The sequence below is a fragment of the Nyctereutes procyonoides genome, unplaced genomic scaffold, assembly GCF_905146905.1.
Source record: "Nyctereutes procyonoides isolate TBG_1078 unplaced genomic scaffold, NYPRO_anot_genome, whole genome shotgun sequence".
NCBI lineage: Eukaryota > Metazoa > Chordata > Mammalia > Carnivora > Canidae > Nyctereutes > Nyctereutes procyonoides.
Window position 1 is genome coordinate 14860815 of NW_026575037.1, and position 13819 is coordinate 14874633.

General features: G+C 50.1%; 1 protein-coding gene across 1 annotated transcript in view; it reads right to left on the bottom strand.

Moving 5' to 3' along the window:
• Positions 1 to 239: 239 nt before the first annotated feature.
• SMYD2 (SET and MYND domain containing 2) overlaps positions 240 to 13819 on the bottom strand; it is a 49698-nt gene continuing 36118 nt past the window's right edge. The window contains exons 6-12 of the mRNA XM_055319277.1: positions 12326 to 12393; positions 9640 to 9742; positions 6784 to 6894; positions 6007 to 6127; positions 4846 to 5020; positions 2782 to 2890; positions 240 to 682 (exon numbers count right to left, since the gene is read on the bottom strand). Coding sequence (XP_055175252.1) covers positions 602 to 682; positions 2782 to 2890; positions 4846 to 5020; positions 6007 to 6127; positions 6784 to 6894; positions 9640 to 9742; positions 12326 to 12393 — 768 coding nt within the window. The 3' untranslated portion in view covers positions 240 to 601. The remainder of the gene's footprint in view (positions 683 to 2781; positions 2891 to 4845; positions 5021 to 6006; positions 6128 to 6783; positions 6895 to 9639; positions 9743 to 12325; positions 12394 to 13819) is intronic.

Below are 13819 nucleotides of genomic sequence, written 5' to 3' on the forward strand. Positions count from 1 at the left end.
ACAGGGATTCCAGCTACCAGACCGAAGACTCCAGACACACTCCCCTGCCGGGGGGGGGGGGGGGGGGCCTCGGGTCACTCCACTGCACCTTCTCTCCCCCTCCACGGGCACTGAACCCTGAAAGCCACCGCGGCCCACACGCCTCCCCCCACCTGCACCCTCACCCCCCCACCCTGCTGAACAGGTGTGACTGCGGCTCCCGCCGCCCCTGTGAGATCCTCCCCAGACATAAGACGAACTTCAAACACCATTACCCTTTTTATTCTCTTTCATCATCCAGGTTTGCTCACAACATTGTAAGAGGCATGAAGGGAAAAGTAGCCGTGTTTCTTAAATTCAGTCGGTCCAAAGCACGTGGTAGTACGTGAGACCGTGCCGTTATCTCTTAGGGAAATAAAAGCGTCCAAAAATTATTTTGGTACTAAGAGTAAAGGTGAAGGCCAACCTTCAGGTAAGCCATGGGTAAGGTTTAGGGGCAAGCAGGGTTTTCATTCCAGTGATTTTACAGAAATGCAGGAGTCATGTGTACGCCCGGAAATATTCAGATCCTTGAAGGCTTCTGCGCTAGCATTTAAACAAAAATTAGCGTGTTGGCGGAGTTTCAGTGGCTTTCAATTTCCTGTTTGATCTCAGAAATGTACGGATGATCTTTGCCGTGAGCCACTTCCATTATGGCGATGGCCTAGGAGAGACAGAGACACGGGAAGGCTTGAGAGCCTGGAGGCAGCACCCAGGACCCAGCACCCAGCACCCTGCACCCTACACCCGGGGCTGACAGAACTCACGGTAGACTTCCCTGCATCGGGGCCCAGGAGGCGCACTGGCTCTTGGAGCCTGATTGTCCTCCAGGGTCTCGATTTCTTGTTATCTTTTAAATTGCGAAGATTATCTGATAACTGGTTGCCCAGTCGGTACCACTGAGTAAAGCAGCTGAAGAGAGGATACAAAGAAGTGGGCTTCCTGGTCCTAGAAACCGCAGGAAGGCAGGCTCTAGGGACAGAAAGCCCTGGCTGTCTGGTGCTGGGACAGAGCTCCCCCGTGAACTTCGCATCAAACCTACTTTGATTTTGGTTACCACTGCTCATCCGTAAGACACGACTGAACGGTTCTTCCCTTTGAAAAAGCACATGCTTTCCTTGTAACGCACACTCTTTAAAAAGAAACAAACTGAGAAGTAGTTGAGGAAGCTGGAGAGAACGTATTTAATAAGGCTTCTTATAGGGTGGCAGTAGGAAGCGGGAGAGTCACCGGTGGCCCAGCATTTCCTACCTGTGTGACCTTGGGCAACTTACTTAACTACTCTGTGCCTGCCTCATTCTCCTCATCTGCAAAACAGGACTGATGCCTACCTCCCAGGGCTCTCAGCACACATGAAAGTCTTTAGAAGAGCATCCAGCACATAGGAGGCGGACCCCAAATGTTATCTGTAAGAACGTATCTTGCTTTTTTTTGTATTCGACTATAGTACTCACAGATAGAAAAACTTAGATTATTCTCCACTCTCCAAACGGGGAATGTCTGATGGCCTGTGCCTGATGGACAATCCTTTCACTGCTACCATTCTCCTCAGAGATCTCAAACCAGCAGGAGGCAGGCCAAGGAACGGCGTGGGGCCTTCAGAAACGTCCGGTTTTAAATGCCTCCCCTGCTCCGGCCCTCTGTGCTCAACCCACGACTCACGCTCCCTGCTCACATCTACTGTGTCCTTCGCTGATCTTGTAGCTCATTGCCTACCAGCACCCCCCACAACTGGGACCCGACTCGGTCGATTTTCCCTCAACTCGCCAAGGAAATAAATCTGTTGTCTTAGGACACAAAGTCTATGGTTGAAAAACAGAAAAGTACGTACGCTTAGCTCACACTTCTAGCCTGGTTGGGCCCGGACCCTCCCATTTGGGAAGTGGGACCTTATACCATCGTCTCAAGCAGGCTACTAGGAAGATACAGGGAATCTGGCCCCAACTTTGACAGACATTCTCTTATAGGACTTAGCAGACTGTCTCAAAGATCATACACTTCATCAACTGTTAACTACCACGTAAAGAACAACAAGAATCAATTTTTAGGACGGTGATTCTGAGCTCCCGTCAGGTGCCGGGCACAGGGTGGCTGTGAAACACAGGGAGAGGCCAGGGCTGCCCAGGGCCCAGGCCCCAGTGTGGGTCACCGCCAGGGCGAGTGGAGCAGATGCTTTCAACTCAGAAAGACTCCAGTCTGAAGGGAGGCCTCAGCCTGCCTGAATCTCAATTTTTCCATCAGGAAAATCTACCTCATTTTCGTGAGAATTAAAAGAAAAACCACACATGAGAGGGTCCTGGCATGTAACTGGTACTTGATGCAGTGATGAGGATTCCTAAGTACATTCTAGAAACTGCAAATGCATAGTCATAATACTAAGGAGAACCAAATGGAAGATTCCCTCACCACAGTCTCCGCAGCCACCCCGTGGCCTCTGGTCCACTTCCAGGGCCTCACGCGGGATAAGGGCAGTGCCCCCGTCTCCCCAGTCACGGGCTGTGCGTGGCATCGAGGCCAGCCCCTCTTGATGTGTGCACCCCTTCCGTATGGGGGGGGGCCCGGATGCAGACAAGGCAAAGACTCCATCGCTTACCCTACCCTGACCTGCCCAACCCGCCCCCTCCCACTCCTCTGACCACAGGTGGGTCAAGAACAGGGTGTCCTCTAGGAGTGACTGGAGTCACTCAGCACTTTCAGGCGGGAGGGCAGGGGACGAAGGGGCCGTGGAGCACCAGGACCCCCAGCCCCACGCTGCAGACGCACCTTCTTCAGGGCTCTCTCTCCAGCAGCTTTGTCTTCCAGGCCCATGTACAGCCTCCCCAGCTTCAGCCACATGGAGGCCACGTTGAGGGAGTACAGAGGGTAGTGCTTGCTGGAAGAAGAGAGAACATAACAGGCCACGTGTCAAAGGCTTCTGAGCAGCCTGCTCCAAGCCCTGGCAGGTGCTGGATGGACAGCATGGATGGTCTGCCCCTGTCTAAGCACCGCAGAGGCACTTCCTTTCACACAGTTGGTGTGTTTCTGAAAAGCTAAAGAAAAACTGCAGGAGAAATCCCACAGAAAAACATGTATAAACACGACATTCGATCCCAGTCCCAGATTGTTGTTTTAGGTGCACCCAACGCAGGGCTCTGAGAAAACACCCTTTAAAATGAATCCCCTATCTATGAACACACTAGGCCTATCCCCTCATGTTAAAAAGGCATTAGCCCCAAAAATACACACACACCCATGTGTCTTAGGACCCCCGCTCTCTGTCACAGTCTATGGTACCAGCTGGTTTAGCAAAGCTATCAGGTCTCTGAAGTCAGGAGAACACCTACTTTACTTCTAGATAAGCTTTCTCTGGTGTCCAGTAGAGGGCTTTCTATACAGTAGGTGTTCTCTCTGGTTTCCATTGAAGGCTAACAGCCTGCCAGGGAAAGATACCAGGAGGCAGCTTATGAGTAAGAGGGGATGGCGGGAGAGAAATGCATATGTAGGTGTTGATTCACAGACGGGTCTGTACCTCTCTACCCTCAAAATCCATCCAAGAGAGACACATCCTGGCTGTCTTCCTGGGCAGACGGCATCATGCTGCTTGGAGGAAGCCCTGGCGCCAGTGGCCCCACAGAGGGCCCTGAGCTGACCTCCAGGAGGGGCTCAAGCTAAGGAAGGGACCAGTAAGGCAAGGCCCTGCTGCTGGGAGAGCGACCACAAAGCTAAGATGATCTCATTCTTTCCCATTCTTTCTCTCTCTCCCATCCCCTCCCTCCAGATCTCACAGAGGGCAGTGTGCCTAAGGCCAGAGGACTTTCTCACCCACCCCAGGAAGAAGATAGGCCTTGAGATCCTCAATGATGCAGCAAATTTTTTCCAAGAGCAGATTTTAGGAGCTGTCTTCCCTCGAACTCCCCCTGATGGCTAATCCAGGCAGCGCAGGGTAAGTGGAAGGCTCTGGAAATCCTGACTGGACACAGACTTTACAGTCCCCAACCTTAGACAGTGAGGGAGTACTTAGGGCTTCTCAAATCCCTAAGAGACACTGGGGTGTTTCTGGGGCACAGGGCTCTCAGCTCTAGTGCCCAGAGATTCTGAGCCACTTGGTCTTGGGGAGATCCTGCAAATACACAATATGAATGTGTTTAACAGGTGCCCCACTGATAAGATCTAGGCCATCCCAGCCCTGAAATGGCTAATCAGAGCCAGAGGACACTGCCACAACCTCCATCTGTCACACTTTAAGGTTTAAAAACCCTCTCGACAGGCAACTTCCCCGGGGCTGGTATTCATTATTACTGTTAAGTTAAAATCCAACTTGCTTTATTCAGAAGCGGCGGGGGAGGGGGGCTGTTAATGGATAACCAGAGCCAGCTCAATGGTCCTAGCCTGTCCCCGTTTGCAAACTGGGCTGCAATTTTCAAAAAGCACAACGAGAGGATGGCCGGAGTAACATGGAAGAGCAGGGATGGGAGACCACCACTCAGCAATTAATCAGTGTGTGTAACTGGGAAGGCAGGGGAGGGGAAAGTCACAAGCTGGTGGCCTTTTAAGACTGATCTGAATTAACTACTTTGGATACAGCACCCTGGACAGGTCCTGGCAGGGCTCTTGCCCCAGCACCCCCTCCCTAACCTCAACAAGCCTCCACAGGTGTGTGTCTTGCGGAGTGCACAGGCCGGGCCCAATGGAGCAGCACCCTGCACCTGTACCTCCAGGTGTGGGTGCAGGAAGAGAAAGCTGTTCTAGGCATGTTCCGACACAGGACGCCCAGAAAACCAAAAACAGCCTTCCAGATCACCAAATGCCATTCCCTGCCAAGAGGACGAGAACAGCCATGGCAATCACCTGTAGGGCTTAATGATTTTCTGTCCGTATCGCAGGGCTCCTTCCCAGTCCTGCATGTACAAGCAGACACCCATGGCCTGGTACATCATGTGCAACATGTACACGTTGCTGTCCTCAAACACGGAGCCCATCTTCTCCTGGCTGAGCTCACAGATCTCCAGCAGCTCACTAGGGGGTGCTCTGGTGTCAAGGAAAGGACAGGCTCAGGCCTCCGGACTTGGACACGTCCCAAGGCTGGGTTCAAGGAGCTATTTCATCCAACTCTGCCCCTACCCTCACACCCTCTGAAAAAGTACATTACAGAAATCTAAGCAAAAGTGAAAGGGAATTTTTTTTTCCTTCAAGAAGCATATTTTTCTTAAACAAACTTCAGGAAAAATTGAAGACCTCAACTATCTTAAACACAATTGAAAAATTCTAGCCACGGGGAACAGACCCCTTGATTCGGCTGTAAACAACGTTTAGGATTACAAATCTTCAACCTCCTGGTTAAATTTAAACTTTCACCCAAGCTCAGCACTTTAGTTGAAGCATTTCTAAGGAAGGAGTCCCCACGAGGGGACAGTTCTTTTTTTTTTTCTTTTTTTATGGCTGCGGAAAAAAATGTGCCATCGTACAATTTCCTCCACTGCTTTTAGTTCTTCCCCTAATGTGAATGTGATGCGTTTTCAAGCTAAGAAAGCGCTATCAGGTAGTGGTTAAGAATATGGATCACGGTAGTCAAATCCTAGTAAGCTCTGTCCCTCGGGTAAATTACTTGCTACCTAAGAGTCTGTTCCCATCTGCGTCCTTGGGTGTCCCCGTGAGGATTAGGTACCATAACGTAAGCAAGCCCTTGGCATCGTGTTTGCCTGGAGGATGACACCCAATCAACGAGGGCCTTCAAGGAACTCTTCTTCCCAGCTTTAGACCATAAAACTCTTCCACCACCACATCCACCTCCTGACCACACTAGTGAAACAAGAAGATGAAACCAATATTACACAACTTTGATGCGGCTGACGCCAGGTCATGGGTGGTCATTCTTCCCACCATCTGCCAGGAGACATTCTTCCTTCCGAGTTCAGAATCTTACCCCCGCCCTCTCACTCCCTCCTCCCAGCTCTCCAGCAGCTCTTGCAGGTGAGGGACAGTAAACTTCTAGACAGCTGTAAAGGATATATTTGTAGTGCTTGGCCCTCCGGAACTCCTCGATGACGTTGCGTGCGTATCTGACCATGTCACGAATGGTTTCTGCCTTTGGGGGATCGCTGAGCTTCCGGATTTCCACCTTGGCCTTATCCTGAGGGAAATGTCCAAAAGTGCAAGGCATCAGCTCCCACAGAAACTACACCCGGCGGGAAACCTCTCAGTATCTTTTTCCATGCAGAGGTGGGGGCTTGCCCATTGCAAAGTCACAAAATAATGCACAGAAATTAGGCAATGGATCTAAGGGAAACCCAGTACCCCGCTACCTTTTTTACAACAAACAAACAAAAAGACTAATTTTCTAGACAATCCTTATAAGCAGGACACTTAGGTTATGTTTGCTATGCGCAGATCTGTGTGTTCACACATCTATGAATCAAGAGGATAGAATGAGGAGGGGTGGCATGGACAAAATAACACAGGCAATGCCAGAGAAAATTTTCCATATTCTGGTGAACAAAAGCTGGGAAAAGCCTGAAAATTGTTCTCATGTGCTTTTCCCCTTCCCTCCCCTTCTGAGCATCCATTTCTTTTTGCGATACAGCAGTGTGGCAAATCCTTCTCTCATTTGCACGGTATAATGGACATGTGGTTCATCAGCTGTGAGGGTCAGGTTTGAACAGGGACCTGGTGTAACCAGATTCCCTCTAGCTGTCTTAGTAAGATGGGTTTAAAGGGTCAAAAATACCGTGGGAGGAGTACTGGCCCAGAGGTCCTGAGGCACCGGGTTTGATCCTCTCGGGAACCTACCTTGTCTTTGGTGGTGCATTCCTGGCACTGGCAGGTGAAGAAGTACGAATCTCTCAACCGGTCGTTCCTATCTTCTGTTGGGTATAGGAGGTCAATGTAGCTGGTAAAGACCTAAGGGGGCCCAAAGAGTGGACAATGCAGTCTGCTATAGGCACACGTGTTCTTCATCCCTCCTGTGGCTCTGCAAGTACTTCCGGGGATAGGCCCTGAGAAGGACCACAGCATGGGATATGCTCTTTCCCTTAAAACACCGAGTTCTTCATATTTTTTTTAAAGATTTAATTTATTTATTCATGGGAGACAGAAAGAGGCACATAGGCAGAAGCAGGCTCCATGCAGGGAGCCCCATGTGGGACTCAATCCTGGGACTCTAGGATCATGCCCTGAGCCAAAGGCAGATGCCCAACCACGGAGACACCGAGTTCTTTAAAGTCAGCAGTCACCTAGTTTTGTCTACCTCCTTGTGATGGAGAGAAAGGACCTCTCCTCTCACCTTCTAGAGAATCAAGGAGTCCCCCAAGCAGTAAACTGGGAGGGTTGACAGCATCCGCATTCCCTTCCTTCCCAGAGGGCCAGCTGTGGATCTGTCCCAGGGACATGGCCCTGTCCCAGGTGTAGACCCCTCCTTGAGCCGGGCCCTGCTCTGTCTGCCTGACCTTCAGTCAGCCCCTTTGCTGTCCCGGCTTGGGCTGGCTCAGACATGTTGCTGGGGACGGGAAGCGTGCACACAGCCCTCCGGATTGGCTTCCCTTTCTCCTTCCATCAGCTGGCAAGGGAGCAAGCAGCTTGGCCACAGGCTGGGACAAGTGGGCAGAGGGAGGACACAGCTTCTAGGACACCAGCATGCTGCTGCCTTACCCAGCTGGGCCAGAGAACTTGGAAAAGTCTTGCCTTTGGGCTCATCGGGTTCTCCCGTCCTTGCTTTTTCCTAACGGGGTCTGTAACTGGGACTTGGAGCATATGGAGGAGACCGGCATTTAACTGCCCATTATCTACTCGCTGGGACGGCACTTGCTGCTCATCCCACACCATCAGGCACATGTCTGACTGAACAGATGGATGTCACAAAGCCGTCAGCGTGCCAGTAACCCCGGGCCCTGGCAGGCAGGCAGGGGGCACTTGCACAGGGCTGGGTGCTTGCAGGCACTGCCAGGCCAAGCTCTCCCCGACCCAAAGGGCAGCAATGGAGGCCTCGCGGCTCATCGACACCCTCTTTGAAGGGCAAGTGTCCCCCAAGCAGTGGCTTCCCCAGCGCGGGGTTACCGTGGGGTTACTGCTGAGCACGGGCCAAACCAGCAGGAGCCAGGTCTGCACGCAGGAGAGCTGCCTCCTTCCTTTGACGTGACTGATGGGACACGCAGCGCAACAAACACAAGGGCCCAGAAGATGGCGACAAAGGCCGCTCAGTGTCGCTACTCCAGCCCAGCCAGAGCCCGGGTAGGTGACCAGCCTCTGAGCCTCCACCCGGAGCCCGGAGCCTGCTGACTTACACTGGGACCCACTGGGGTGGGTGCACGACAGAGGCCTCAGCGCAGTCGCAAGACACCTGAAAACCAAGAGGCCCCAACCGAAAACAGGACACCCTCGTCATGATGAATGAAGCAAAGCCCACAAAGTCTCATCTGTGCCCTGGACTTCTGGTCCCTGTTCAGCTGCGGCTCGGTCCACGGCTTCTGGAGAAGCCAAGGTCTTGCCTACTTGGCACACTGATCGTTGTATTTAAGGCTTAAAATATCCAGACACGTTCCTTAAAATTTAGCACTGAAGACCATTAAACTGAAATGGGCTCTAAAGTGTGTGATTAAGTTCCCTATAAATTTATGTGTCCTTGAAAGGGATTTTATTATCTACCTAAGAACACAGAGCAATCCTCTAGCAATTTGCCAAGCAGCCTTTCTGAGCCTTCTGGAGGTGAGGGGTCTCCTACGGTGGTCACAGAGGCAGCGCGTGGGAAAGGAGGGGGAATCACCGCGCAGGGGACCGAACACCTGGCTTTCTCCGCGTCCCTAAGTTGAGGAGGCTATCTCTTGGCCACTCTACTGGCCCTGCCCAGTGTCCGTGTGTACAGCCCACCACCTGCACCGCATTCCTAAAAATATGATCTCTCTGGAGTTCAGATGTGGAACTGACGGGATGTGCGATGCTGATGTGTCCATGTGCAACTTTTACTCGTTAGCTACTGCTGGGTTGCTTTTCTCTCTTTTAGATGACAATGGCATTAACCTTCTGGGGGAGAGGGGAGAAAAAGAGGCCGAAAGCCCCTAATTAAGAAAAGCTCAAACTCAATTGTTTGGTGGTAGAAATACGGGGACTCTCAAGAGGTTCCAAAATTTCATTTTGCCCATTTTGGCAGTGCCCTTTCTCTGGAAATCTCTACCCGTCTTTTTTTTTTTTTAAAGATTTTATTTATTTATTCATGATAGTCACAGAGAGAGAGAGAGGCAGAGACACAGGCAGAGGGAGAAGCAGGCTCCATGCAGGGAGCCCGACGCGGGATTCGATCCTGGGTCTCCAGGATCGTGCCCCAGGCCAAAGGCAGGCACTAAACCACTGCGCCACCCAGGGATCCCTCTACCCGTCTTTGTAAGGAATTGAGCTCGAATTTATTCTTTCCTGCTCTTTTCCTTGGCCACAGACAGAAACGGTGAGCGTCGAACGGAAGGCAAAAGCGCGGGATTTGAAGCCACGAGTCACGACTCTGCTGACTGACCTGCCGGGCCTGACGATGGAAACGGAGTAGCTGCTGGCATCACTCGCAGCCCGTCCCGCCCAGCGATGCTGTGCTGACGCTCCCACACCGCCCTTTAGAGCAGCGGTCGGAAGCGCAGGGCCACGGCCCGGTGGCCACACACTCACCTCCTCTCCTGGGCTGATCTCCTGTACGGCGCGTACTTCGGCCAGGGTCCCCTTGTAGGTGACGATGACATTGGGGCAGCAACTATGGTTCATCAAGGCGACACTGTCAATCAGAAGAGAAAACCCAATTTTCTTAAGAAGGTAGACAGACTGTTCAGGCCCTCCTTGGCCGTTCACTTCTGAAGTTGCAGGAGCAGGATCTTTGTAGGGCGTTTAAAAAAAAAAAAAAATCTAATAGTTGGCCGTCACAGCCTCAGAGGTTGTCCTGCCTGTATTTATAAGCGTTTCTAACATCTCTAACAATACTGAAAAGCGAAATTCACAATTCAAAATGGTGACATCTAGGCCAATAATAATAATAATAAAAAAAAAAACCCACAACAATAAAAATAGCAGCGACGATGAAGCCACGAATATTCCTTCCTGTGAGATGAAGGACTCAAAGCCCAGCAGCGGCTGCAACAAACCGCTCCTCCACTGGACGTGGCACAGGGCAAACGGGGTGCCATTTCCAGGCAGCTTTTTCTACTTGTGGATTCTTTCTAACGTGTTTTCTTCAGTGGTTGTGAAACCGCCACGGTGGCAGAGGCCAGCTTCCTTGGGCAGGGCTTGGGGTGCCCCGAGAGGCCCCGAGGAGCCCATCTGCCTCTCTCTGCACCTTGATTTCCTCATCTGGAAAATTGGGACATTGCTGCTCCTGCTGCTCACTGTCTGCTTTTCAGGGATGGAGAGGACAGAGAGATTCGCCTATGCGAGGGGCTTTGAGCTTTCTGATTATATCAAGGTCAAAGTTCTGAGAACAGAAATTTCTAAACTACAGGGAAAAAGTGCTTGATCTCTGAAAATGCTGCCTTTGAAATCACAATGCCGATATGATTTCAGCCCAAAGGGATTTTTTCCCCCCAATTAAAACTGTCTGGAAACTGGGGCTCATATGGACACTCACATCCATATGCATCGTGGCTCTGGTGGCCAGAGTCACTTGCCTGAACCGTCAGCAACCAAAAGCCCTCTCGTGTTTGCCCCAGTGCGAAAGAGCAGAGAGCTGTGGAGGCCGGTAAGGATGCGTTGCCCCGGGTTTGCCGTGCACAAGAGGGAGTGGTCCCCTGCCACCTCCTAGTTGCTACAGGCCTGTGTGAGTGAGGCATGTGGCTGGCCTCGAGCCTGGGAGGACGTGTGGTGACTTCCCTGTCTTATCCTTAGGAAAGGTCACCTCTCCCATGCATCACAGGCCACTGGCTTACTGACAGGCAATCAGGTCCTGGGGAATCTCACAAACAAATACACAGAAGTGGTTATTAAAGGAAAAGCAGCTTTCTAGAATGTTCTTTAGAGGAACTATTCATTCATTTCAAGACAGACTCCTGGACATCTTTTTAATGAAGGTGGAAGGAGTTCACCAAGGCAAAGAACCTGAAACAGTTCAGGCTCTTGGTATCAGCATTCTCCTGCAATCACCGGGCACGGTAAAACCTCAAACAAGACCACTCTGAACCCTGCCCTTAAGTCTCGAAAATACTAAGAGCAGACACATTCTTTCAGGCCTGAAGTTGTCGGTAAGAGCCTTCTACAAGAGGGTCTGATGGTCTTTCCCTGTTTCTCCTTCCTTTTCCCAAGGGCAAAAGCCTAATAGAGCTTCTCCCCAAGACTCTTCTTTCCTCGCTATCAGAATTCAAACTAGAGATGACACTATTTTTGGCCACGGGGACATTACCATGTGAAAAAACTTTTTGTTTCGCTGGCCCAGAAAGCCTATGGTTGCTCAGGAGACACGGGCCTGTACGGATGCTTCTCTATCTTTCAGACCCGTGTGACCTGCAGACCCCAGCAGCTACAGACACACACACTGGGGGCTCACACATCATCCACGGCCAACGCATGGGTGTTCCCTTTAACTGCTTCAAAACAAAGCTAGAGCTCCCCGTGGTATATATTAAGCAACATCATCAGTCTACAATGTGGATTCACTCGCACAGGGGATGCAGGGAGGGCTCCTTCCCTCCATCTGCGAAGTGAGGACTGGATTTCAGGGAACTGAAGCATTCTGAGAATACCCATTCCATCAGACACCACGGCAGAGCCGTTTTTTGGCAAACTCATGACAGAGCTATAAAGATCTCTGTTTGTCAACTGGCCAGCCTTTCTTGAATTACTTAAGTGCTCCTGAAGTCAAGAAAAATCCTGTGTCGTTCTTTGAAATTTTCCTGGTTCGCTACTTTAGCAGAGTCTCCCTCCCAAACTGTGCTGTTTCTACACTAGTACTTTTCAAGAAAAACAAACAGCCGCAGAAGCAGCTCATATAGTCTCTGCATTAGCCTACGGCCAATTCTTGGTTGACAATCAGTGTCTCACTTTGAATGTAAGAAACCCAAAGATTTCCAGAACCAAAGACAGGCGAAAAGCAAATTTCCCAGCAGGGCATGGGCTGTTCTAAAATATTCTTTAATAAGAGCTCCATACCTAGCAGGACCTAACAAGCAACTGTTCTCTTAACTACTACCTTTGGATCCTTTTAAACGTATGGGAAATATTTTGAGATCTGGCGGTATTAAAAAGGTGTCTTAATTCACTTGGAGTTTCACGTCTGCCACATGCAGTTAGGTAGGTTATTTAAAAAAATAAAAAAAAAATCTAATTAGTGTTAAGTAAGTAGAAAAGAAAAGAAGCGAAGTCAAACTCAGCCTACTCGGGAAATATTGCTGATCCCAAATGAGAAAGCTCTTCATCTTCAATTGTGAAGCCATTACAGTTAACCTGCAGGGAGAAAGGGTGAGAAAGAAAGAAACAGGTGAGCTGAGGCTTCTCTCTGGATAGAAACCATTTCTTTAATTTTGACCCTTGACAAATTAACTAGGAGGATGTTCCAGTTTAGTGATGTAAAAACCTTTCTTTCGGCCAAGGCATCCTGGGTTCAAACACAAGTGACCCACCAATCTCATGTGTAAACAAACAAAAGCAGATCTGTTAGGAATGAAGCACCTTTGGTGTAGCCGGCCTGCCCCTGCCACGCATGGGGGTCCAAGACCACTGTAACCCCTAAGGCTCTAGGGACTGAAGTCTGGCATTAGCATACCTGGAGTCCAATCCCAATTATGCCACAGATCAGCTGTGTGATCCTGAGCCACCCACAGAATCCCTCAGTCCTTGACTTTTCTCCCATTAAAAAAGAAGCCATGACCCATGATGGATGTAATACAGAGAATCTAACTCTAAGAGGGTAGGAGACCCACTCCTTTGTCTTTTAATCTCTTCCTCTGCATGGAGCTTAACTGGATCAGTCTTTGACTCCAAAATCCTTCAGGCTGGAATGTTCTACGACCACTGGTCGCTTGATACCCTCCACCTCCTCCTCTCGCTGCAGAAGAGCGAGCGTGTGTCTTCATGAGCAAAGGCTCCTGTAAGCACAGTGTCATCACTGCTCCTTCCTGGGAGGTGGTGATGGGGTGTAAGCCAAACTGCATAGCAATTTCTCTGCCAGTTTTCCCTCCCTGCTGAAATATCCCTAGAGAAGAAAAGTGAACTTGCATGTTAAGAAAGATGCATGGGCCATAGTCCTTTTTTTCAAGTCAAATCAGGCGTAAGTGCCTCGCTAAAGCTATTCTCATAATTAGCATTTAGACTAGATGTAGGCTGCACACCAAAAATACATTTTCCAACCATGCATATGTTCCCAGTGATTAAAATGCACCTCAATACTGTCGGAGGAGTGCAGTCACCTTCTGCTGCCAGCTGCTGCTGGGCCGCAAGTGAACCCATAACACCCTCCCTCGAAGCAGGGAGAGGAGAGGGCTCTGAGGCTGGAAGAGCGGACACACAGCTTGGGGTTGGGGGGCAGGACCAGAGGGTGGCCCAGGGCTGGAACGGCACTTTTCACTTTTGTTTTAGACTTCTCTCTGGGGATGCCAAATGTCCCTTCTCAAATTCATATATAAAAATATGTGTGTGTGTGTGTGTGCGCGCGCATTGTCCACACACACACACACAATCTGAGAATGAATATTATGATTTGATAAAGTCTATAAAGGAATTACTTATCTCAGTTATATATGTGTGTGTGGATATATATGTGTGAGTGCATACACCTATCTATATCTCCTGGATTTTCTGAGTCAGTCCAAATGTCAAAGATTCTGAGTCATTTTCGCCACAAACATACTTCTCCTTGTGAGAACAAGTGCCT